The 24,907-nt window shown below is 32.0% G+C and overlaps 1 protein-coding gene and 2 long non-coding RNA genes across 10 annotated transcripts; 1 reads left to right on the forward strand and 2 right to left on the reverse strand.

Moving 5' to 3' along the window:
• Positions 1–966: 966 nt before the first annotated feature.
• On the forward strand, positions 967–4,303 carry LOC136211066 (uncharacterized). Of its 4 annotated transcripts, none has more exons than XR_010678317.1 (4): positions 967–1,234; positions 1,389–1,507; positions 1,616–3,058; positions 4,011–4,303. It is a non-coding gene; the product is annotated as an uncharacterized lncRNA (long non-coding RNA). The 4 variants fall into 4 exon arrangements; XR_010678318.1 differs by having other exon boundaries at positions 1,616–2,663; positions 2,995–4,303; XR_010678316.1 differs by having other exon boundaries at positions 1,611–4,303.
• Positions 4,304–7,155: 2,852 nt separating this feature from the next.
• On the reverse strand, positions 7,156–10,211 carry LOC136211067 (uncharacterized). 5 transcript variants are annotated; one of them, XR_010678321.1, is made up of 7 exons: positions 9,745–10,211; positions 9,575–9,645; positions 9,352–9,425; positions 8,662–8,758; positions 7,904–8,122; positions 7,366–7,431; positions 7,156–7,170 (listed from the first exon to the last, which is right to left on the reverse strand). It is a non-coding gene; the product is annotated as an uncharacterized lncRNA (long non-coding RNA). The 5 variants fall into 5 exon arrangements; XR_010678320.1 differs by having other exon boundaries at positions 7,166–7,431; XR_010678322.1 differs by lacking the exons at positions 7,156–7,170; positions 7,366–7,431 and adding an exon at positions 7,349–7,365.
• Positions 10,212–20,576: 10,365 nt separating this feature from the next.
• On the reverse strand, positions 20,577–24,576 carry LOC136215813 (probable inactive receptor kinase At2g26730). The gene is made up of 2 exons (XM_066002955.1): positions 24,108–24,576; positions 20,577–21,289 (listed from the first exon to the last, which is right to left on the reverse strand). Exons 1-2 carry the CDS (start codon positions 24,568–24,570, stop codon positions 20,739–20,741), a joined length of 1,014 nt encoding a protein of 337 aa, XP_065859027.1. The 5' UTR covers positions 24,571–24,576; the 3' UTR covers positions 20,577–20,738.
• Between the last annotated feature and the right edge of the window lie 331 nt (positions 24,577–24,907).

The raw sequence follows: 24,907 nt of genomic DNA on the forward strand, positions 1-24,907 counted from the left end.
CTAAATTTTATAGGGTTAAGGTGCAAAAATACCCCTAACGTTTTGGACCAGAAGCAATTTTACCTTTCACGTCTAAAATGGTGCAATTCTACCCCTAACGTTGATAAATTGGATCAATTTCAGACACTATTATAAAATATAAATATTTTTATTCATTATTCTGCACCAATTGCATAATAATTCGTTCTAAAAGAGGATTTCATGTTTTTTATAATTTAATAATTGAACTAGCTTTAAACCCGTGCATTGCACGGATATTGAAAAAAAGAAATTAGTAAATTTGTATATTCATTTGGCATTATATTATTAATATATATTTATTATAAATTTATTTTATTAAAACTTAAATAATATAATTTAAAGGTAAATCTAAAACAAATGTGGTCAATCAGGAATATTCACATGGACCTTAATGACCAAGTGAATTTGGTCATTCACTGTTAGATCTAGGTTTATTAAATCTAAGTCGTAGGATGTTTTGAATCTCCACCTTAGGATTCTAATAAGCCTAGATCTAATGGTGAATGACCAAATACTACATGGTCATTAAGGTCCATGTGATCAAAACCGTGTAATCAATAATGAATTATTCACTTCTGAAAACTATATTTTTTGTATATTTTTTGTTTTTTTTTTCTGTGAATCTATTACTACAGTAGTGTTCACATGGATCCTAATGACCACGGTGAATTTGGTCATTCACCATTAGATGTAGGCTGATTAAAATTCTAAGGTGGAGATTCAAAGCATCCTAAGACTTAGATTTGATCAGTCTATATCTATCGGTAAATGACCAAATTCACTTGGTCATCAAGGTCCATGTGAAAAATACTGTCTATTACTATACTTAAAACAGCTTACAAAAATGCTTACTTGGCATTTTCTCAATTTTTAGAAATTATTTCTATTTTATCATATTTAATTTATTATTTCTCTCCATCCACTCCTCATTTTACCGTAATACTCTCATCCCCTCAACTGCTTTTCTCTCTCTCTTTAATCTAAAACCGTTCAACCGTCTCTCATTTTACCACTTTCATGAACTGCTTTAATCTCCATCTTCTTGAACTCCCCTTCCACCCTCGGCCACCTTCTCTGTTCATCTTTCGATGTCTGCTCCTCATCAGTTCCTTCCTCTATCATCGGCTTCTTCATTATTACTCCAATTTTCTCATCATTGGTTCACATCGTTTTTAGGTTTTCAAATTCTAAGAATGCACGATTCACTCACGTGGTAAGTTTCTCTTTCAATTCCATTTAACCTTTACATTCTGCTTTAGGTGTCTATGTTTCTGCACGATAAAATGTTAATCTGCTAACTGAAGTTTTTCGGCCTCATCTTTTCTCGATTTAATTTTTTTTTTTGGATTTCTTATTCCCAAATTAAGGACTCGGTACGAGAACGACAGTAGGCTTTGGTGAAAATCAATTACCAATTGATCCAATGCAAATCGATTTCGACGATGAGATTTCTGGTCTCCTTAGCCAAGTCCGACAATTGAGAAATGTAAGTTCTTCCCTTGATTTCTAACTTCTAGATGAAATTCCTTTATAATCAGTTTAGGGTTTTGCTTAATTTGTGTTTTTGGATTTCTAATTCCCAAATGGAGTTCAGAGAAGGTGGGACTTGAAGTAAGACGTGAAAGCAGAGTTGGTTATTGCATTGGAGAAATGTAAGATATGCACCAATGTTGTTAGCTGGTGTTGTTGTTCTTCATTCTGCTTCCTGTTGCCGAGGAACTTCCAGCCGTCGTCTTATTCTATTTGTGAGTTACTATTTTCATAGGATATTACTATATTTCCTTCAGTTCTGTAATTTTCCTTTTCTAATTTCTTTATGTGTCATTGTGGAATCAATGTGATCCTTCATGATAGGTAAATCTGGCAATCATTTTCTTTTAGTATGAATACTTGCTCCCATTCATGTAAGAATTATTATGTGGTTTGCTTAAAAAAAAACATTTCTTGAATTTTAGCAACAAAATTTTGTACATAAATTGTTTTGGTATATATTTGCCCCCTACATAACTGATTACTACATAGAAAAGAAAAATGGAATGGATTTAAGCATTCAGATATAAGAAAATCTATCACTCGCTGTTAATTGAAATGTAATTGTTCAACTGCTGTCTTCCATTACTGAATTTGTTCCATTTAGATGATAGACATGGGTTATGTGATCGTGCTTCTCCGTTCTATTCCTTCAACCAGTATCAGAAGGTGTCCTCACAGAACATAAAAAAATGGAATTACATGGCCATTTAAGTACTGTTAATTTTTTTTTATAGGAAAGTACAGTTACCTTATGATTTGCTATTATGTACTATTGTTGTCTGAGAATTGAACTAAAATTGTGAACAAAGCGAGAACAGATAATTAAGTATATCATTATTGCTTATCCAACACCCAATTGCAACTTGAACACCCAATTGCAACTTGAAGAGGAATATCAGTCTACCACCTTGCTGATTTTAATTGCCTTCTCTCCTCCCACTTTGGTCTTATTCTTAACTATCTCTTGCTGCTGCTTGCTGCTGCTCTTTGTACGATCTACACTTCTTCATTATGTCGCTTCCTCTTATCTTCATGATGTCGCTTCCTCTTATTGGAAGATATGAAGATAAATTATCATAGGTTCCTTATGATCTTCAACTCTTTGAGAGGTAATTTTAATTTTTCCTGGAAATTTCTTTTGTAGATCCAGATTTTTCCTGAAAATTTACAAGTTCCTTATGATCTACAATGGTCTTGCTCAAAAGTTACAATTACAATTAAGATGTTGTCTAATTATTTTCCTTTGGGGTTTGAGGATCAATAGTTAACTCTCACTAATTTTCCATCCAATATGATCCATTTTCTGCTAATCGATTTCGGTTTTGCCTGTTGAAAAATCTCCATTTTTATCAATTTCGGCAAGTTCACTCATTAGATACCTACTTTTTCTTTTTACTTTTTTTTTTGTTGACAAAGAAAGATTTCAATCTCCCCTAGCAGATACTCTTTGATTCGTGTTGCTTCCGATGGGGTTTTCTATATACTGCTAGCAAGTCTCATTACAGTAAGCTATCTTTTCTTTCCTCAATTTTTTTTATTGAAATGATGCAATACCTTGATAATTCAAAATTTCTATTCATTATCTTCAATTTTGTAGAAAAACTATCTATATCATTTCCAATTACATCCTACTTTTCTCTCCACTGATCTGCGGCTCTTTGGTTTGTAATGCTTTGAACAAATTAGTGGTAACCTGGCTGTTGGTCCTGTCGTTGTCAATCTTTCTATTGTAATGTATGTTGGTAAATTTATTGAAAATAGAAATTGTATCTTTGTTTTTCCTTTTGTAGAATTATTTCATCCTTTGTGAGCAATTCTCTGGGTTTGCCCAAAGCATGGGTCTAAAATTGTAAATATGAAGAACGTATAAAACACCCACATTTCAATTGAATAATATTGCAATACCAGTTATTTAATTCAGAACTGCATGTTAAGATATCAACATGTACCTATTGCATATTGTGTCAATGTGATCTCAACATATACTTCGATTGTCACTGTAAATAGAAGCTCTAATGCAAACCCTGCCAATTCAAATTATTCATTCAGATCAGATTAATTTTACAGAAACTTCAATAGTCCATTTACACTCTACAAACCTATCAAGGTATTTATCTGTTATGCTTCGATCATCTACTTTGGGTTTGGCACTTTTTATTTTTTTCAGGTGTAATCTGAGTAAGCTTATAGAGTTTGTATTGTAATAATCAAATGTTAATTCGGCATATGTTCTTTAAAGAAAACGAATAATCGTAGATCCGTTCCGTTTTTCGTTTGCTCAATTTTGTTTGGTCTGATTAGTTGCGTTTTTCAATTGCGATTTATTTCTTGGGGTCCGATTTTCTATTGATGATGCTTGCGGTTCTGTTAAAAGTTTATTTAATTTTGCTCAGTTTTTAATAATGGCTGTTGATTATTATCAAATATAAATGCAAATTGTGTTATATTTTGGGCAGGTATGTTACTATCAGTATACCCTCTATTACCAAAGCTCTCAAAGTTGGAGAAACTAAAATAATGGGTTCCTCTTCCTTCCTCTTTCTTTTTTTTAACTATAATTGGGTTTTTTTTTGTTTGTATTTGACATTGATTTTATTTATTCGTCCATTTCAATATGCATGTAGGTAAGTTGAGATTTGCAGGTGAGTTATTTTGATTCCTCTTTTGTTGTTTGCTCTTGCGTTTTTTATTGGACAATTTTGTTCAAACTTTTTATTTTATACATGAATGAGGGGACATTTTACATTTACATTGTGATTTCTTCCCTTTGTTTTTTCCCTTTGATCAAGGATATATATTCTGCTGTATATTCCTTTTATGCCTCATGGATTCCAAAAGATTTATATTTCACTATATATGTTTTAGTGGAGAAGCATGATCAATTAATTGCATTGAGAGAGATTTAAATGTTGTTATTCCTTTTTCTACATCTTATTTTGCCATTACTAATCCAAATTAGTGGCAAACATTGTGGGTGTTAATAAATTCAGGTACGATTTAAAGAGCTATATTAATAATTGATAAGTTATCGCCTATCATATAATTTACTCATCCCATGATCTTAGTATTGATCGACCTGAGTTGGATGAAGATAAGGCAATGATGAAAGTCACATAGAACATAAAATGCATGTTGAGAAGGAAAACAGGGATAGGAGAAATCATGATCAAGATGATAGTGAGCCTGAACATGATTGCATAGAGACTTTACCTCCCTGAAGATATCTAAAAGGTAGCGGTGTAAGCTATTATTCGTAGAATTTTTAGAAGTGTTAAATGTCAAATTGTTGTATCTCGGAGAAGAGATAAGGATGAAATTATTTTTATTGAGAGTATTTGGGATTATTTGAGTTGTTTGGTCTGTCTAAACATTTGTTGTTGATGTTGTAAGGTTCTTTATGCGTTAGTAAAGAGTAACTTTTAACAAGAAGAATATGTGGATTACAAAACCTATTATAATTCATGTTCACATAACATTTGATCTTTTTTTTAGATAAAAAGTGTGTTGGTATACTAATTTATCATGTTGACTTTTATGCATTAAAGTTTATAAAATCACTTGAAAGAAGATATAAAATTACAATTTTAGACTGTATCTAAAAAAGATTGTGATAGATTTATATCTAAAAGTTTGTGATAGATTTTTTTTAGAGTAGTAGTTAAGCAATTATGTATTAAGTGATATTAGTATTTGTATTAATAAAATAGAATAATTTTATCATTATACTTCAGCTCATTTTTTTTTATAAGTACATTATTTATTTACATCTCTAAAATTAGAAAAAAAACAAAATAAATTTACTTCCGATTTTTAGCTGACTTTTTATCATTTTAAATTTTCAATATGTATTACAAATTAATATTGTATTTTTTTGTGGACAACAAAATTTAAATTGATAAATGTTATTAAAATTTACAATACTATAATTTATCATAATCCCGTGCATGGCACGGGAGTTCATACTAGTTACAAATAAAAATTTCAAACCCTTCTTTATTTGTAACCCATAAAACTTCCACATATAACAATAGCTAACCATATGTTAGCGTTATTTGTTTACATCAGATTTTAAGTATAATTTATTCTTTTTGCATACATCCTCTACATGTGAACATCTAAGTCATTTTGGATTACAGTTATTGTTATTTGTAAATTTTCAAAAACTCAATTCATCAAATATCAAAGTAAATGGCTATTTATACTTGGTTTCTCTACCTATTTTCTTTCTATCAATAGCCATTTACAATCAATACATTGAAATTAAACTTCATTGAAATTCTACAAAAGGAAAAGAAGAAAGACTTCATTCATCATATGAGTCCTAATACATGCTTAAATAGAATAAACAACCTCTTAGCAAATAGAAGTAAATTGCACATATTGCTCCATACAACCTCTTGTTCATCCGGAGAAGCTCACAATCTCTTAGCTTTGTTGAACCTGCCATTCCCCCCTAAATGTAAATTACTTAATATTCGCCTGTTTTGAACTTGCTTTCACAAATCAAGTTAAACCCTAAACTCAAATAAATATCTAGAAATATATATCAAAGACAAACTCATAGTTATTGTTTAACGCAAACTCATAATCATTAAGATAATGCTCACAGACAAAGTTCTTCCATCAATTATTTTTATAGTTGTAACGTAATTACATCATGCTAACTTCGCTTAAACAAATTGCAAAAAACAAAAAAAAAAATACAAAAAAAAAATCTTGAACAAAATGAGAGATATTTTTTGTTTTTATCAATTAATATTTTTGGCTTTGTTACCTCATAATTCATGATGTCTATGTCTAGTCTTATATATTTATGTTTAGCAAATATATTATATCCACAACCATAAAGCACTTTTAATTAATATTAAAATGCATATTAGAGCCACTATTTTGATATTAATGTTTACATATTGGTGTATAAATGAATCTTATAGAGAGGGAAAAAAAGTGAATTCAGAAGTTAGTTGGTTATTGAATAGCCCATAGTTGTTGATTGTTTACAGGTGTGGTAATTCCTTCAATCTGTTGGTAAAAATTGTGTACATAGTTTTAGGTTTTGTTTCTTGTTCTTAGACATCGTTAAGCAGTTGAGTATAATGACAAAATCACATTATTAGGAGGACTAAATCATTATTAGACATCATTTTCCTACATCAAAACTGAAAACTAAATACTTACATTAATTTATCACTGGAATTTAGGTTGGAAAGGCAAAGAAAACCAAACTCAATGAATCAATTTAAAAATGTGAGAAACCAAATCCAAGTTTCAAATCACTAAACGTACTAAACATATTTCATTGAGACAAAATTAACAATGAAATTGCAATTACTGTACAAAATTTAAAATTTTGAATAGTATGAATCCCAAGGTATGAAAAATACAGGAGGAATGAGGAGAGACATCCCACTTGAAGAAGTTATTTTCGTTAGTAAGAAATCCAAGTTAGCAGCTTCAATTGCAGCTTAGTACAAATTATTCACCGAATAAAATCTTGCTCGACAAAAATAGAATAAATTACCGAGTTAAATTAAGCTCAGGCTATGACTGTCAATCTGGTTTTAGGACAATATCTGGTGTCTCTAAAACATGGCTCTTTTCTCTGCCATAACTCTCCTACAATTGCTCAATCTCAGTCCAAGTACAAATAAAATTTAAGATTGGAAAATAATTCATTTAATTTAAGACATGTAACATAAAAAGAAATTACTAAATATTAAATTTTCTGACACATAATTAGCTATATAATGGCTCCACCAATGCCAAGTATTAAACACCAAAACTGTGCATTCCTCCAATCATTTCTGTTACCTGCAGATATGTCTGGAGCTTTAAGATTCTCTCCCATCATCAAGAATTTTCCAATCAAACGCAGAACTGATTTAGAAAGTCAGAATAGATAAACCCGTTCAAAAAAGTGCTTCAGTTATTTTCACATAGTACAAACCAAATTCAGTGACTTCAGAATAGATAAACCCCGAAAACATTCAAACCAATATGTGAAAAAATGAAAGAATATGAGAAAGAAAAGATGAGAGAAAGGTATTAGATTTGTAATTGATCTCTGCTTTTGTTTGTTGTTCTTGGACATTTTTAAGAATTATAAAATTTATAAGATTGAATCATCATCCAGCAAGCCACATAATATCTAAATTAAAATTATTAGCCTGGAGAAATCTAAAGCTTTAACTAAATTAAAAAAAAAAGTATAATTCAAGATCCATTAACATAAAAAATGATGGAATCAAATCGTTATTAGGCTTGTGTTTGTAGAGAAGGTTGTTAAAAATAAAATAGGAAACTAACCTAGTTGCACTATGACTATAATTTAAACACGACTGTAAACAACCTTTGCAAAGGGAACACCCATGAAGCGTATTGGTTGAACAATGATCAGCACAAGTAAGAGGATTTGGTCTAGCTAGTAACTCTCTCTCAACCCCAACTCTTCATAATCCATTAGCATTGCAAATTGATTGATGCGCTCTTGAGATACCACTCCTTCCAAAGCAAGTTCACATTTTTCCTTCTAAGGCTGTTTCTGGGGCTTTTTCCTCTTAGATTTCACCTGCAAATCACAGGCCAGTGATAAATTAGACCAAAAAAAAACTAATGACACCAACAATTACTAAAGATATATAAAAAAAATTAGACCATAAAAAAAAGTAACCGTGGAAATTCAACGTTCTTTAGATCTACATTCCAATGACGCATTTCCGATGACCCAAAACATTGATCCGACAAAAAATCAGAGTGAAAGACAAACATTGATCTAGCAATAATCAAACTGAAACATAAACATTGAACTCAGAAAAGACTGAGATGAAAAGTAGTGTATCCAAATTTGAAGTGAACCAAGCATAATCCCCTCAAATTAACAACAATTAGAGGTCAAAATATTAAAACATTCTGAGCCAAAATTTAAATAGTTGAATGAGTACAAATTCATCTAGAATTCAGATTGAAATACATGACCTGAATCAGGAGCACGTCAAGTTCTCTACATGCTTTTCAGAATTAAAAAATCGATTATGCAAAATTAAGCAATTTTAATCAGGTATTGGAATAAATTCAAAGGAAATTAATAAAGGGTATGAAATATCTTACCGAGATGATGAATTTGTAAAAAGAAAAATTCCTCATAAGAGAACCCAAGAAGATCAATCACCATCGGAGCAGGACCAAACCAAAGAGGTACCCTCATCTAATAAAAAAAATAACAAATAAGAAGTGACAATAGAGCAACATCAGCGAGGTAGAGGAAGAAATCCAATCTCTGACACTCAGAGCATTAGTGTCAATATGGGTTAGAAGCTGAAGCTCATAACTCTACTCTACCTAGGCATCCTTAGATATGAAGGACAAAAGGAATGAAAATCAAAGACATAACATCATGTTGATCTTTTAAAACAAATAAAATGTTTAACTCCCTATGCAAACATGCTACCGAGACATTTAAAATTTGGAATGAATTTAGATAGGGAAAATTTAATTTAAGATGAAATATACCAAATTAGATGAAATGTATGAAATGTATGAAATCAGGAATGGAAGAATTTAATGTAGAGACTTTTAAGATTTCAAAGGAATTGGGATAGAGGTAATTGCATTGGGATGAATATACCTTCCCAAAACCATGTTGTTGAAGAGAATCTTTTCAATCAGCATGTTAACACGACTTTAATCTATAAAAACACTAAAATATACAGAAACAGAACTCCAACTGTTTCATGCTTGAGATTTTTTTAGAATTAAAATGGATTTAGCTAGGGGTTTTTGGAATAGAATGAAATATACCTGCTCAAACGATTATTGATGAAGACATTGATTTTAATCTCATTATTCTCCTGAATTGGATCAATGAAAATCATCTGTAATAGCAAGAATTAATGGAAAATCATAATTTTAAAAGTCAAATGTAAAAGAAAGTGCAGTTCAATGGAAGCAATAATCATCAACTCGATGAAGAAGCTTAATTAGAAATCCTTAATTAGCAAGAAACATCGAAAAGGGATATTACTGTAAGGAGTAAGAAAATGATGACACGTCGAATTTGTGTTTTCCATCTGCAATCTCTTCTGTTGAATCCATCTTGAAGAAGGGGGAAAATCAAAACATGTATGAAACACAAGGAAAAGAAAAAGTACAACAAATGAAATAGTTAGGAACCAAAAGGATTTTGGGTATTACCTTCAAATTTCCTGTCTTCCGATCTAATTGTGTCATCACCACCCATCCAAATTGATGGAGCGGCACTGTAAAAAACACTATAGGTTTGCTATGGAAAACTGCTTCGTTCAAATTCCCAAAGTTGTATCTCAGTTACAAATTGGAAGAAACCAACATCAAATTTGAAAAAGGAAAACATCGATTAGATGAAAAAAAAACACATGCAAATGAAGATAAAAGATAAGAGCAATTAAGAAAGAAAATGTTTACCTCTGCATTTTTGGAACTGGTTTGGGATATTTTTCAATTCTTCAATTCTTGGCTTCAATGTACCGACGATGAGGAGGAGTTGAATCCAAGATTAAGGAAGAGAGCAGTTGAGAGGGATTGAATAATGGGGATAGACAATTGAGTTGAGTGAGGGTTGAGATTGAGTAAGTGAGAGAGTTTTCTAATGGATAACCGTTCAAAGTAGTAGTGGAGGAGAACGCACATTGAGAAATTAAGTAAGAATTAAAAAAACTAATTAAGTAAGAATTTTATGAAATTGACACATCAGCTAAACTATTATTAGCTTGACATGTGTCAATTAGGTTCCTGCTTTTATAGCAGTAATAGATAGATTTGAGATTATTATTTATAAATTCGGTGGATTTTTTTGAATTTTTTTTTTGTCTAATCCTTACAAAAAGACAGTATATTTTTTTATTTTTTTTATTTTTTCACATCCCAACGAATGTTTGTGATTTGTTACTGATAAAATGACACACGTATGAAGTGTAGATAACAAGATTCATGACCGAGAAGACAGTTTGATGAATTATTTCTCAAATTGATCCAATTTATTAACGTTAGGTGTAAAATTGCTCTTGGCTTCCAACATTAGGGGTAAAATTGTACTATTTTAAACGTTAGGGATAAAATTGCTCCTGGCTCAAAACGTTAGGGGTATTTTTGCATCTTAACCCAATTTTATATTAGCTAATTTATACTTCATCAATTCCGAATTATATATTCTCTAAGAGATGAAGACAAATTCCAATTTATGAGTGGTTTTTACTTAATTCCACTCATTTTTTCAAATTTGCGCTTTCTAAAAATTCTTCAGCATATTTTTAAAAATATGAAAAGTTTATAAGAGAATATTGAGTGAAAATAGAGAGAAGATTACATCACTTTACATATTTATCTATTTTAATTGTATTGTAATTAATAAGAAGATTGTGAATATTGTATGAGAATGAGTCATTAAAGCGTAGATTATAGGATAGTATTATCTTTTTAAGCCTTATTTAATAACTTCTTAATTACAGAATTTTGGCTTAACCGACAGATATTTCAGAATGGATGAGTAATAAAAAAATCGAGTCACTCAAACTAATGGTCATGTTTTGTTATTATAAATAAAAATTGCACTTAAACACTTATTTTTATAACTTTTATTGATTAAACCCATGATCTTAAAACTCAATGCGTATGAAATTTAAACTTCACGAATTTAATCTAGAAAAATGAAGTTATTCAATGAATTCACACCAAAAGACATTTTTTCTTTTAATAAAATGATAATTTTGGCCCTATGGCTAATATTTATGGATTTTATATTAATCTCTAACACACCCTATATCGCCATGTGTTTTTAATTCTATAAATTAGTGAGGTTGCCGGGACTCGAACCCTGGGCCGTTTGGTTCAAGAGGATTTGCTACCATGTCATGGAACCGATTAAACTAAAAGCTCGAGCTGATAGTTAAGACTCAATCATAGATTTTATATTAATCTCTGACAGTATTTAGTGAAATTGAGAAAAAAGTTTTATTAACACGTGAAATGAGGCATTGTGGTGCATACATAGGTTATATAATAGTTGATGAGAAGTATGAAAGCCCGAAACAAAATAGAAAATAAATTAACAATGAACAACAAAACTAATGTGAGAATTGCAACAATCTTTAAACATAATATATTGGATGTTTGTAGGAGGCACACCACATTCATGATAACCTAGATAAACAGATCTTGTGAAGTTTGCCATCCAATTAGCAACATAATTACCTTTCTGATATATACGCTTAAAGTTAATCTACTAAGGTCGCTCTTTCATCTAAACACACTCACAAACAATCCAAGGGAGGAAATGAGAAATGTCAATCTCGAATGCTCATTCTCAAGCTGAGTCTCAGCCCAAAATAAAGACTCCAAACTTCTACAAACACGACATTGAAAAAACTAAGTTAACATCCAAAGCACCAAGACAATTCCCACGATAGCCTCGTAGAAGACCACCAACCGAAGCTAATATATTTTATGTACTTGGAGGCCAATATCAAAACCCAATAGGAATGGATTGCTTCCAAATCCACCAAAGGAGCTTCATCAACCAAACACAATTCGAGTCTTTAGCTTTTGCGGATTTCCGTCCCACCCTTCTTCTTAGGCAAGCACATAGTGTCCCAAGGCGCCAAATGGAGATTTTTCTCATTCACATTATTACCTCAAATGAAGCCACGATTCAGTTTATCTAATTTTTTCAAAACGCCATTCGGAATCCTACTCGACCGCATGGTGTGATTAGGAGAGGCCGAAGCTAGTGATTACACAAGGGTCACACGACCTGCTAGCAACAACGAATAAGCTTTCCACGAACGAAGCTTCGCTTACATCCAATTAACCAAATCAACAAAGGTGTTTAAATTGACGGTATCACGAGGGAGGGGCACACACCTAGATATTAAACCTTTTATTTAAGGTTATAACCTTTAACCTCCATTTATTGGCGTAAAAAAACTTGAATATAGTACCATAATATTAAAATCTAAATCAACAAAAAATTCGTTCAAGAATTAACGAAATGATGAACTTAACAAGTTTGATTATATTATTGATTTTTTTTTATATTTACGTGGCCATCAATTAAAGTCAAATATTTATTTTATTATCATATACATTCTTTCTTACATTTTTTTTAATAAGGATCACATTTGATCTTAACGTTTTTAGAAAAGTGAAGATTTGGCAATAATGTATAAAATAGTTTAAATTTAACACTAATGTTTATAAGCAAGATCAATTTTAGTCATACGTTACCGAAAATTTGAAAATGCTGGTTTGGCTGTTATTTAATTGTCATATCGGGACTTCCAAACATCAATCATGTCTAATATATTTAATCTATTACTAACACAATTACAAAAAAAAAAAACTTGTTAAAATGCTAACAACTAAGTCTGTTACGTATAAGTTCATCACAATTTTTTTTGTCACATTGTCTAAATTGGTTATTGTATTATTAAATATAATTATAAATGACCAACAAAAAATATACAAAATTGATTCAGTTTATTATAAACTTGTTTGTCACATCTGATATGACAGTTAAATAGTAGCTAAACCAGTCCTTTCAATTTTTTTGGTAATGTATGAATAAAATTGATTATTATGGTTAAATTTACTCAATTTCATAGGTTAAGAACTAAATCTGTATCTTTTTTAAAAACTTTAAGATTGACCTTTATCTCTATTTTTCTTTACTCTTTCTTTATATTGCAGTCATTTGATCATAAAGATTTATGATAACATACATAAATAAAAATCAAATGATGTAATAATCTTATTCAAGTCATGATTTCGTAAATTTTTTTAATGTATTTTTGTTATTTTGGAATTTAATATTGCAACAATGTAAATTTCAAAGGATTTTTTTATATTGAAGAAAATGAAATTTAGAAATTATAATATAAATAATATAATTCAAGTACTCAATGAGGTGTTTGTTAGGAGAGATATAGAAGGTGAGATAGGGATAAAAAAACACGAGATAAATTATCCCGTATTTGTTTGGGAAATAGAAAAGTGTGACAGATGAGGGATAAACCTCTTATCCCTCAAATCCTATACCCAAGAGGGGGAGTGGTATAAGGAGGTGGGATAAGCTAATGCGATTTTAATAGGATGGAAAAGTCCGTCTTATCCCTTAAATTAATATTATGTAGTTTAAATAAGGTTAAAATAGTAAAATGCATTATTTTATCTATATCCCTATCCCACATACCAACTCGATTATCATATTTTTATCCTTATTTCAACCATTTATCTTTATCTCTATCCCAACCTTCATCTTTATCCATATCCCAATAGAATACCAAACGCCCGTCAAAACACAATTTACTATTTTTTTTGGAAATGCCCTCAAAATTAAGAGACGAACATTTTTTCAAGATTAATTTTACAAAATATATATTGTCTTTATCATCTTAGTAAGCAATTAACATTGAGCTCAACGAGGAGAATTTGGAATCTTATCTTAAAATACAAAATTTATTATTATGTAAGTATTTCAGAATCTTCTAAAAGAGATAATTAAATACTTGATAATCTGTTGGAAGTGCTTAGCATATAATACACTAATTAACTAAAACTATTATTTAAATCAATCACTTTTTTTAATATCAATTTTGAGATTAATTAAAGTTCGTTTGAGTGGTTAAAGATTACAAATCTCTTAAGTTGGAGATATCGAGTTCAAGCTCTACTCATCGGAAAAAATTTAACGGGGAGAGAATTCATTTACAGAATGCATAGACTCTCGAACCAAATAAACACATACATTATATAAGAAAAAATATCAATTGGGTGGATCAATACATTGATGTGCTAGGTTCAGAATCCAACTCCTAGCCATAAAACTTAATTTTTTTTTATTCAACTAAAATAATCAAATGAAAATTACAGTTTTAGAGCAATTTATCGAGAATAAAACATTTAACAACTATATATTATTATAGAATAAGGTGCAAATTTAGTTTTATGATTATTGGAGAATGAAGAATTGAAGATGCATGTGATGATTTATAAAGTCATGTGCCTAGTTTTTAATAAAACACAGTCGTTTCATCTTTGGAGCTAATAACAGCTCACAGTTATTTTTGCGGGAAAGTTTGTTTTGTGTGTTAGATTGATGTGATGTAATCAGTTTAACAATCAGTTGCACTCAGCTACATATATAGCAGGATTGTAACTGCTATCTTCTTAATGAAAAATCATACAACATTTTAGATGGTATTAGAGCTTTCATGGTGAAGCTCCATTAAAATTCCGCGAAATTGATAAGTTGATGTCAGCCTCAAGATCGAAGTCATACGCAGAAGTGTTGCGATCAGCTGAGAAGTCAGGATCTAAATCAGATTCAGAAGATATCAACAATCATCAATCAAATTCTTCATCAAATTTTGTAGAACTAATCATGAATTCTGTTAAGAATCAGCAAGGTAATGACAATCCAGGTTTGATGCTTGTTACAACTGTTTTAGATGGATCTAATTACATTCCATGGAGTAGATCTATGCTTCTTGCTGTCAATGCGAAAAAAAACTAATTACATTCTTAAGGACGAAAAACCTAAGGATGATAATACAGAAGAATATAAGAAGTGGAAGGAAACAGATGATCTGGTTTTCTCTTGGATTCCCAATGCTCTTTCAAAGGAATTAGGTAGTGTTTTTATGTACGCTTCCTCTTCCAAAGCATTGTGGGAGATCTTGAAGGAAAGATATGGCCAAAGCAATGGTCCACAGATCTTTCAATTGCATAGGGAAATCAGTAGACTCAATCAAGGAAATGTTTCCCTGGTTGAATTTTTTAATAAGTTGCAGCAGAAATGGGATGAATATGCAATTATGAAACCTGTTGCTACTTGTACTTGTGGTGGTTCTCTTAAGAATGCACAAGTACAAATGGAGGAAGATAAGTTGATGCAACTCCTCTCTGGTCTACATCCAGATTTCGATCATGTAAGAGACCAAATTCTGCTAACAGATCCTTTGCCCACTGTTAATACGGCTTATGGATTGTTAGTGCGCATTGAAGATCAACGCAATACAGGACATGAAACTCATACTGAGTTTGTTAACATGACACTTGGTGGTACTAAGGGTAACTTTGCTGGACAGTCAAGTCGAGGAGGTCAAAATCTATCAATCATCGAGGAGGAGGTGATAGATCATGTGTTATCAATAAAGAAGACAAATTCTGCACTCATTGCCAGAAAGGAGGGCATAAGAAAAGTGGATGCTTCAAGATTGTTGGTTATCTGGATTGGTTTAATGGAAGGAAAGGGGGAGGTAAATATCAAGCAAACTTGAGTAAAGATCAGCAGAAGGCATCTATATATAATTCTGACCCAGATGAAAGTGAGAGCACACAAGCAGATATGATGCAGATTCTAATTCAGAAAGAAGTGCAGAAGGAAGTTCAGAAAATGCTAAGGAATAATCAAAAGCAAGAAGGCAAAGCCAAAGTGATAGATTTTTCTGTTTTTGCAGGCGTATGCTCCTCATGTAATGTAACTGATCCTTCATTTTTTCACAAACACTTATCATAGATTCTGGAGCAACTATACACATGACCTATGAGCTTAAGCATATGCATAACATTCAGAAATTACAAGCACCTAGGCCAGTGTTTTTACCAATAGGAGAAGCAGCTATGGTTGAACATATATGAGATATGTTGATCACATAAAATTTTAGTCTGAAGAATGTTGTATATACCTCAGTTTAAATACAATTTATTATCAGTTAGTAAACTACTACAAGATCAAGGATTAGTGGTCAGTTTTGCTGCTAAGCATTGTATTTTGCAGGGCCAGAATGGTGAAGGGCCAGTGGTAGTTGGATTGGTGAAGGATGGTTTATATTACCTTTCTACTGAATCTTTTGATATCAATGTAATAAGTCAGTTTGCTAGTACTAAATCTGTAGTATTGAATGCAAAAGATACAGGTGATGTTGAAGCTCTATTATGGCACAAAAAATTGGGGCATATTTCTATATCAAGAATGAAACATGTACCTGACTTTGATCATCATTTGGATAAATGCAAGTTGAATTTGGATTACTGTGATGTATGTATGCGAAGTAAACAGGCTAGACTCCCATTCTCTATTAGTGTCACAAAATCTAAACACATTTTTTATTTGTTGCACATAGATGTATGGGGGCCTTATAAGCAGTCAAGTTTAAGTGGTGACAGATTTCTGCTTACTATAGTGGATGATTATTCAAGAGCCATGTGGATTGTCTTATTCAAGACCAAAGATCAAGTTCCTATGTTACTTGAACTTTTCTTCAGATATGTGCTAACTCAGTTCTTAGTAAAAGTCAAGGGCATTAGAACAGATAATGGTACTGAATTTGTGGGTTCTAAGACACAACAATTGTTACAGAAGTTAGGCATGTTACATCAGAAGTCTTGTGTTTATACACCTCAGCAGAATAGAGTGGTAGAAAGGAGACACATAATATTGACAAATGTGGCAAGGGCGTTGTTGAAACAAGGAAATTTACCAATCAAGTTTTGGGGAGAAGCCATGATGCATGCAGTAACTATTATCAATATTTCTCCTACTAAACATCTTGGTTGGAAAACACCACATGAGTTATTATTTGGGCATGTGCCTCCTTATGATCATTTACGAGTTTTTAGTTGCAGTGCCTACATGGTCAATACTAATGGTGCTAAAGGCAAGTTTGATGATAGAGCTCATCATTGTGTCTATCTTGGTGGATCAAATGGCCATAAGGGATGGAAGTTGTATAACTTTCATGAAAACAAAATCTGTGTTTCCAGAGATGTGAAGTTCAATGAAGCTCATTTTCCTTACAAATGTGATTCACAGTCATATACAGTAGTCAATGATGTTGTTCTTCCTGTTAGTATTGATTTTACAGATAATGATGAAGATGTACACTCATTCTTCGATGACACACACTCAGGATCAGAACTGATTGAGTTGCAGAATGATCATTTGGTTGATAATTCTGATGTTTCAAGTACTTCACCAACCTCAACTTCTCTTACTCCTACACCAATTATTCCTACTGCTCTTGAATTACCTCAATCTCAAATTGTTCCTATTACCAGAAAATCCCAATGAATATCTAAACCACCTCAGTGGACACATGATTTTGTGATAAATCATACTTTTTATCCACCTACTTCTAATCTTTTCCAATACACATCACACCACCATGCTTTTCTTAGCAATTTGGTGAAAGAGCCAGAAGTTATTCTATGGCTAGTCATAACCCCAAATGGGTTCAAGCTATGCAAGCTGACTTACAAGTTTTGGAGACTAATGGCACATGGCAGTTATAGATGTTGCCAAAAGGAAAGAAAGCTATTTCATCAAGGTGGATTTTCAAAATCAAATACCATGCTGATGGCAGCCTTGACAAATACAAAGCAAGGCTTGTGGCTAGAGGATATAATCAGAGGTGGGGTGTGGATTATCATGACAATTTCTCCCCAGTGGCTAAAGTAGTTACAGTCATGTTGTTTCTGGCTTTTGCAGCTCATTATCAGTGGGAAATATTTCAGTGTGATGTTAACAATGCCTATTTACATGGTTTTATTGAGGAGGAGCTTTACATGCTCCCACCAGAAGGTTACACCAAAGCAAAACCAGGCCAAGTTTGTAGATTAATCAAATCTATCTATGGTCTAAAGCAGGCAGGCAGACAATGGAATAAGCAATTTACTAATTTGCTCTTGAAGTTGGGTTTCAACCGATCAGTGCATGATTATTTTCTTTTTACAAAGACATAGGGGGAAGCATTCATTGCATTGATAGTCTATGAAGATGATATGTTAATAACAGGGACTTCTGTTTCATTGATTCAACATACAAAGGCAGCTTGGCATCAAGCTTTCACCATAAAAGACTTGGGCACAACAAAATATTTGCTTGGAATTGAGGTTTCAAGAACACCACATGGCTTGCTTATTTCACAACATAAGTATATTCAAGATATGTTACAAGAAACAAGTTTAAGCAATGCGGTTGAAGATTCCAGTCCTCATCAAAGTGGGGTTAACTTGCATGAGGGAAGCCCAACTATTTCTAATGCTGAAGGTTATAGAAGAATCATAGGCAAACTACTATATTTGGGTTTTACTAGGCCTGACATTGGCTATATCACCCAACAGTTAAGTCAGTTTCTTCACAATCCCACAGAAATACAAATGAATGATGTTATACATGTGTTGAAGTATTTGAAAGGAACAGCTAGGCTGGGGTTGTTTTATCCTAGTCATTCAGAACTTAAATTAAAGGCATTTTGTAACAACAATTATAAAGTGCAATAAGAGGAATTGAAGCAATTGATGTAGCTTCAAGCTTTTAGTGATGCAGATTGGGCTAGGTGCAGAGAAACTAGAAGATCAGTTGGAGGGTACTATGTTTTTCTTGGAAAGGCTTTGATATCCTGGAAAGTTAAGAAGCAAGCTACAGTGAGTAAGTCATCTGTTGAAGCAGAATATAGAGCCATGGCCAACACATCATGTGAAGTAAAATGGTTAGCATACTTGTTGCAAGAATTCAAAGTGGAAGTACAAAAACCAGTATCGTTATACTGTGATAATAAAGCAGCTATCCACATAGCCAAAAATCTAGTATTTCATGAGCGTACAAAGCATCTGGATATAAATTGTCATATGGTTCGTGAACATATACAAAATGGTTTATTATCAACTTCATTTGTCCACTCACAAGATCAATTGGCAGATATACTTACCAAGCTATTAACCTATCAGCAGATGAGTCCAGTATTGAAGGATATGGGCATGGTACAAATCCCAGAGTTATAATGACAGATTACAGCAAATTGTTCTTTTATAAACAATGTTATTTTGAAGAATTGAAGTTCTTGTTTTGCTGTTGAAGAAGAAGTCATCTCGTGAGGAGCGGATGAAGAATTGAAGATGCACGTGATGACTTATAAAATCATGTGCCTAGTTTTTAATAAAAAACAGTCGTTTCATCTTTGGAGCTAATAACAACTCACAGTTATTTTAGCGGAAAAGTTTGTTTTGTGTGTTAGGTTGATGTGATGTAGTCGGTTTAACAACAGTTGCACTCAGCTGTATATATAGCAGGATTGTAACTGCTATATTCTTAATGAAAAATCATTCAACATTTTAGAGAGAAGAACAGATTTAACTCACATGTATAATTAAATTTAATCTTTGCGTACAAAATAATGCAATATTAAGTCTAACGTTTACGATACATTGCAAATTCAAGCCTCATTAATGAAAGATTAGTTTTTTTCATGTGCAATTTCATATTTGGTTACCCTCCAAACCTCTAGGGTTCCAAAAAAAGAAATTGCACATTTTCTAATAATGAAAACTTTCATCTTCCTTAACGGAGTTTGTCTTTCGTCAGTGACATTTGAAATTGCACTGTCTGATAAATTTTAGAATGAAAATTGTAATATTTTGTACGTAGATGTTAAATATGCTCTCCCTTAATAACCTTATGAGTAATTTTTAACTTATCCGTATTGTTATTAATATACAAGTTGTAAAACAAATTTTAGAGGTTCAGATTGTGTTATTATTGTTAAGAGATGATGATTGAAAAAGAAGAAGACAATTAGTATTATTTTTATCGACTTTCGATTTTATTTTAGAAGGTTGTATTCTTATTTTCTATATATAATTATTATAAATTCAGATACGAGATAATAATTATTTTTGAAACTATTTTTTAACAATTGAGATTTCTATAATTATTATAATGTAATTGAAATAAGTTTTAGAATCTATAAAAAAGATTGACTGATGCTCTAAATAGGAGATTTTAGAAAGAGTCAAGGCCGTTAAATGGAAGGCCATAAACGAGTGCCTAGTCCAACTCCCCTAAAGCCGCCCAGAAGTATATCTACCTTTTAAGATTAAAACAACGAACAAAAAAACCAAACGGACACAATAATTAATTTGATTTATTATTTCAATTTGCAATACATAAAAAATTTATTCATATGCAACAATAAAAAAAAATTTCAATCACAATAACCCAAAAACCAACACTACAAACACAACAATTAGAGACCAAATTTTCCGTCGCTAAATTACAATCATAATTATTCAATACAAACACAAAAATTAACATGGGTCATTGTTGTATGAACTACAAGAAGAACTAACTAATCAACCACTTAATTACTAACTAATTATTTCTTAATCACGTCCCCGAAACACTTTAATATACCTTCAATGCAAGGTCTATCTTCAACTACCTTATTCCTACAAACCAATGCAACATCCAAAACCTTCAAAGCTTGTTGTCGTTCTTTCCCCTCCAAAGGGAATTCAAAAAATTCAATTTCACCTTTCCTAATTTTGTCTTTCCTTTCAATGATCCATTTAATCGAACATTTTGCAACTCCCAATCCACCTAGAATGTCCAATAATATTCCCCCGAAATCATAAATATCGATCTTCTGGCTGAATTCCGACATTGGACGACATGGCTTCAGTGCATCAGTGCTAGAGAGCTCGTCAGGTTCTGCTAGGTGGATGATACCGTAATCAGATAAACGAGCGGTGAAGTCAATGTTTATCATGACGTTAGAGGCTTTTATGTTGCCATGAATGTTCATTTGTATGTTTCTTTCATATGAAGGGCATTGTGTATGTATATATGCAATTGCATATGCTATGTCTTGTGCTATTGTTAGCCTTTGCTTCCAATTTAAGGCAGTGTGTCCCAATTCTCTCCCACCTTGTGAATTATTCAAAAATTTATAGAGAATTATGTCAATCATCATAGTATAAGAAGAAAAAAGAGAATGTTTAATCAAAGAATAAAAAATCTTATGAACTTAAATTCAAAATTAAAGAATAGGATTAAGATTTAAGTTAAGCAAGTTTAGGGTCATTTCAAGTAGGCATTTCATGCCCGGTTAGCTGTAGATAGGACTGAAAATAAGTTGAGCCGAGCTTTGACCTGTTCATATTTGTCTCGTCAGAAATTTGACGAGCTCAAGCTCGAGTTCAATATTTTGTTAGAGAGTTACTTGCGAGCAGCTTGTTAAATATGCACGCCAACAACTCATCAATTATATCTATTTGAATTTTTTTTAACACAAAACTATATAATTCTGAAATTTTACTCAAACCTACAAAGTTTTACATTTTCTCTTTATAAAAATAATAGGATAAAGATTAAATTTAGTCCTAATGTTTTAAGGGAAATGCATATTTAGCCTTAACGTATTAAATTGGGCAACAATATTTTCAAGTAAGATCAATTTTAGTTCTACGTTATCGAAAATTAGAAAAACTGGTTGACTGATATTTAATTGTCACTTCAAACCTTCAAATGTGAATTATGTATAAAATATTTAGTATATTATGCCAAACTTTCTAAAGTATTTACTGTGTTATTAATAAAGTTATAAAAAACAAAAAAAAAATGTTGAAACTGCTTCCAGGGCCGGCCCTGAGCATAAGCCTGGGGTGCGTCGGCCTAAGGCTGGAGGGGGACCCTTTTTTTTTTTGCCTTTATATATATATAAAATTTAATTTTTTATATAAATAGTGATAAAATTATATAGGATGATCTATTTCTTTCCGAAACCCTATTGATAAAAAAAAATTAAAGGCCTATTTTGTTATGTATAATTTTTTTTATTATTAAATGAGCTCTTATTACTTATTTTGTCTAGGACCCCTAAATTATCAGGACCGGTCCTGACTGCTTCAATTTATCGACAAACTTATTTAAAAAGTCTGATATGACAGTTAAATAACAATCATACTACTCTTTCAAATTTTCAATAGTGCTAAGGCTAAAATTGGTGGTTAAATTTACATCATTTCATACATCAGAGCTAAATTTGTACTTTGCTTGAAATATTAATCTTAAATTTGGCCTTTATTCCTAAAAATAATATTATTAACCAAATAATTTAACTAAGTTTGTTGATAAATATCATCATCAAACTTGTTCATAAACCCATAATCGAGCTGCTCCTGAGCTTTCGGTTCCTTGATAAGTCAAACCGAACGCGGTTGAGTTTTTACCAACCCGAACGTTGAGCCACTCATAAACAACTCGTCTCATTTACAACCTTGGTGGCTGTAATTTAAATAAAATTAATTAAATTTAATCTATCTTCTTAAATATATTAGTTATTCCATTTTTTGTGTTTTGAAAATTTAATATAATGTTCCAAGTATTTTTCAAGTTATTCTATTTTTTATATTATTTTGAAAATTTAATGTAGTGTTCTGAGTATTTCTCAAGTTATTCTATTTTCTGTATTTTGAAAATTAATAAGTGTTCCAAATATTTATCAAGTTAGGTTTAATTAATTCCAATTTACGTCGATACTCCAATAATATATACTTTCTTTCTATTTAAATTTGGATATGGGTAATATACTAAAATACACCCATTTAGGTCTCTAAACTAGAGCTTCAAAGTCAAGCAGGACCTAAACTATTAAAATCATCTATCAAGTCCTTGAACTAAGCAAACTTCATCAATTGAGTCTCAATCTTATCTTAAAATTAGAAACCGTGACTATTTGATAAAGACTATAACAATATATGTATTTTTAAAATAGATTTGGGAAAGAGGGTTAGAAACTGTTCAACCGAATGATTTTCGTTGAGGCTTCAATTAATGATTTTTTGTTTAAAATTGAGACTCGCTGATTTTTGCTTAGTTCAAAGACATAATTGATGATTTTGATAGTTTGTGGTCTTAATTGAATTTGAAGCCTTAGTTTGGAGGGAGGTAAATGAGTATTATGTCTTTAAACAAATTGAGACCATGAAAAGTTTTTAAAAGTTGAGTTGAGATGGTAAAAAGCTTCCTTTGTAAAGTGAATTACTATACCAAGCCTCAAATTTCCACATTTAGCCTCGTAAAATACGAAAATACTCTTTTACTAAATTTGAAAATTCTCAAATCCTCTCCAACTTTCTAAACTCTTTTGGATCAAATCCGAACTAATTTATTAATGAAAACATGGATTGAAAGAGGGACGACAAAGAAAAAGGACTAATGTTACAAAATTCTATTTGATTTTATTGATTTTTGGACGTTTTGTTTATTCCAATTTGGATTTTTGGGGAATTCGGATTCGTGAGGTGGGACGTGAGGCTATCACGCCTCCACCTCTGGTGCGGCGTATGAATATCACGCCGCACCATAGGTGGAGGCGTGATAGCCTCACGCCCCACCACAGTAGACGGCGTGATATTCATACGCCGTCTCCTGTGGTGGGGCGTGATAGCCTTACGTCCGACCACACGGTGAGGCGTGTAGCCACACGTCCGCGTAACGGGAAGGCAAAAAAAAAATAGCCTTTTCCCACCCAAAACCATGAAAGGCCATTTTTGTCATTTCACGGGCTGTGTGGGAATTTGGAGCTGAATATACCAACACCTTTTGTAAATTGAGGTTTTAAGTAGAAAAAACATTTCAAGCAAACCGTGTTAATCCAATTAGGTTAATACGTAGAAAACTCGAATTCAGATTCAACTAAGCAACAAACAATAAACAATAACCATAACAGAAAATAACTCACCGGCAAGCAAGTCGGCGAGAGATCCCATCGGATAATAATCGGAGAGAATGAACTTGATTCGTTTAGAATACAGAAAAGCATCGATCGGAACAAGATAATCACATTTCTCTGCAACAACACACAATCTCTGAATTCTCTTACCAAATTCTCTTCTCCGAACAGTTACTTTCCTCAATCTCTTAACGGCATAGATTTTTCCTTCTAACAGCACAACTTTTTCCGTCATACCTAATTGACTCTCTCCGATAACACCTACAGATGCTCTCAAAACCTCCCTTAATGTCAATCGATTCTCCGCCGGTTGGTCGCTGCCGGAGAAGATGATCGGGAGATCATCTACGAAACCTACTAAGCAATCGTCGGAATATTCGAGGATTGAGCCTGATTTCCAGCTGTTCATTTGATCTTGATCGTTGTGTCTTGGACTCCATCTTGGTTTCGCTGCAAAAGCTCTTGATAGCATTTTGAATTTTGAATCTGATGTTAATGGTGATGGTTTTGGGATCATGGGTGTTGTTATATTGGATTTTTTATTTTTAAAAAAGAAAAAAACACTTTGAGTCCCTTGATTTTTTGCATTTTGTTGATTAAACCGTTAATCTTTCAATTTGATATATTGAGCATGTGATCGATTATAATTACACACGTTAATAACCTATTTGGTTCAACTGTGATATCAAACCTATATAAACAGGCTCATATGGCATATATGAAACCTGAGCCACCATTCAGAATCAAAGCTTATGTGAAATCAGCACAAAGAATTAGTTCCCTGTACGACCCAGTCACATAGTTTTAAT

This window comes from Euphorbia lathyris, chromosome 1 (genome assembly GCF_963576675.1).
Source record: "Euphorbia lathyris chromosome 1, ddEupLath1.1, whole genome shotgun sequence".
Classification (NCBI taxonomy): Eukaryota; Viridiplantae; Streptophyta; class Magnoliopsida; order Malpighiales; family Euphorbiaceae; genus Euphorbia; species Euphorbia lathyris.

Excerpts from the sequence above, each read along its gene's own strand:
- LOC136215813 (XM_066002955.1), bottom strand. The coding sequence starts at position 24,570 with ATGCTATCAAGAGCTTTTGCAGCGAAACCAAGATGGAGTCCAAGACAC. Across the intron at positions 21,290-24,107 it reads TCTCGCCGACTTGCTTGCCG|GTGGGAGAGAATTGGGACAC; the intron begins GTGAGTTATTTT and ends ATAATTCACAAG.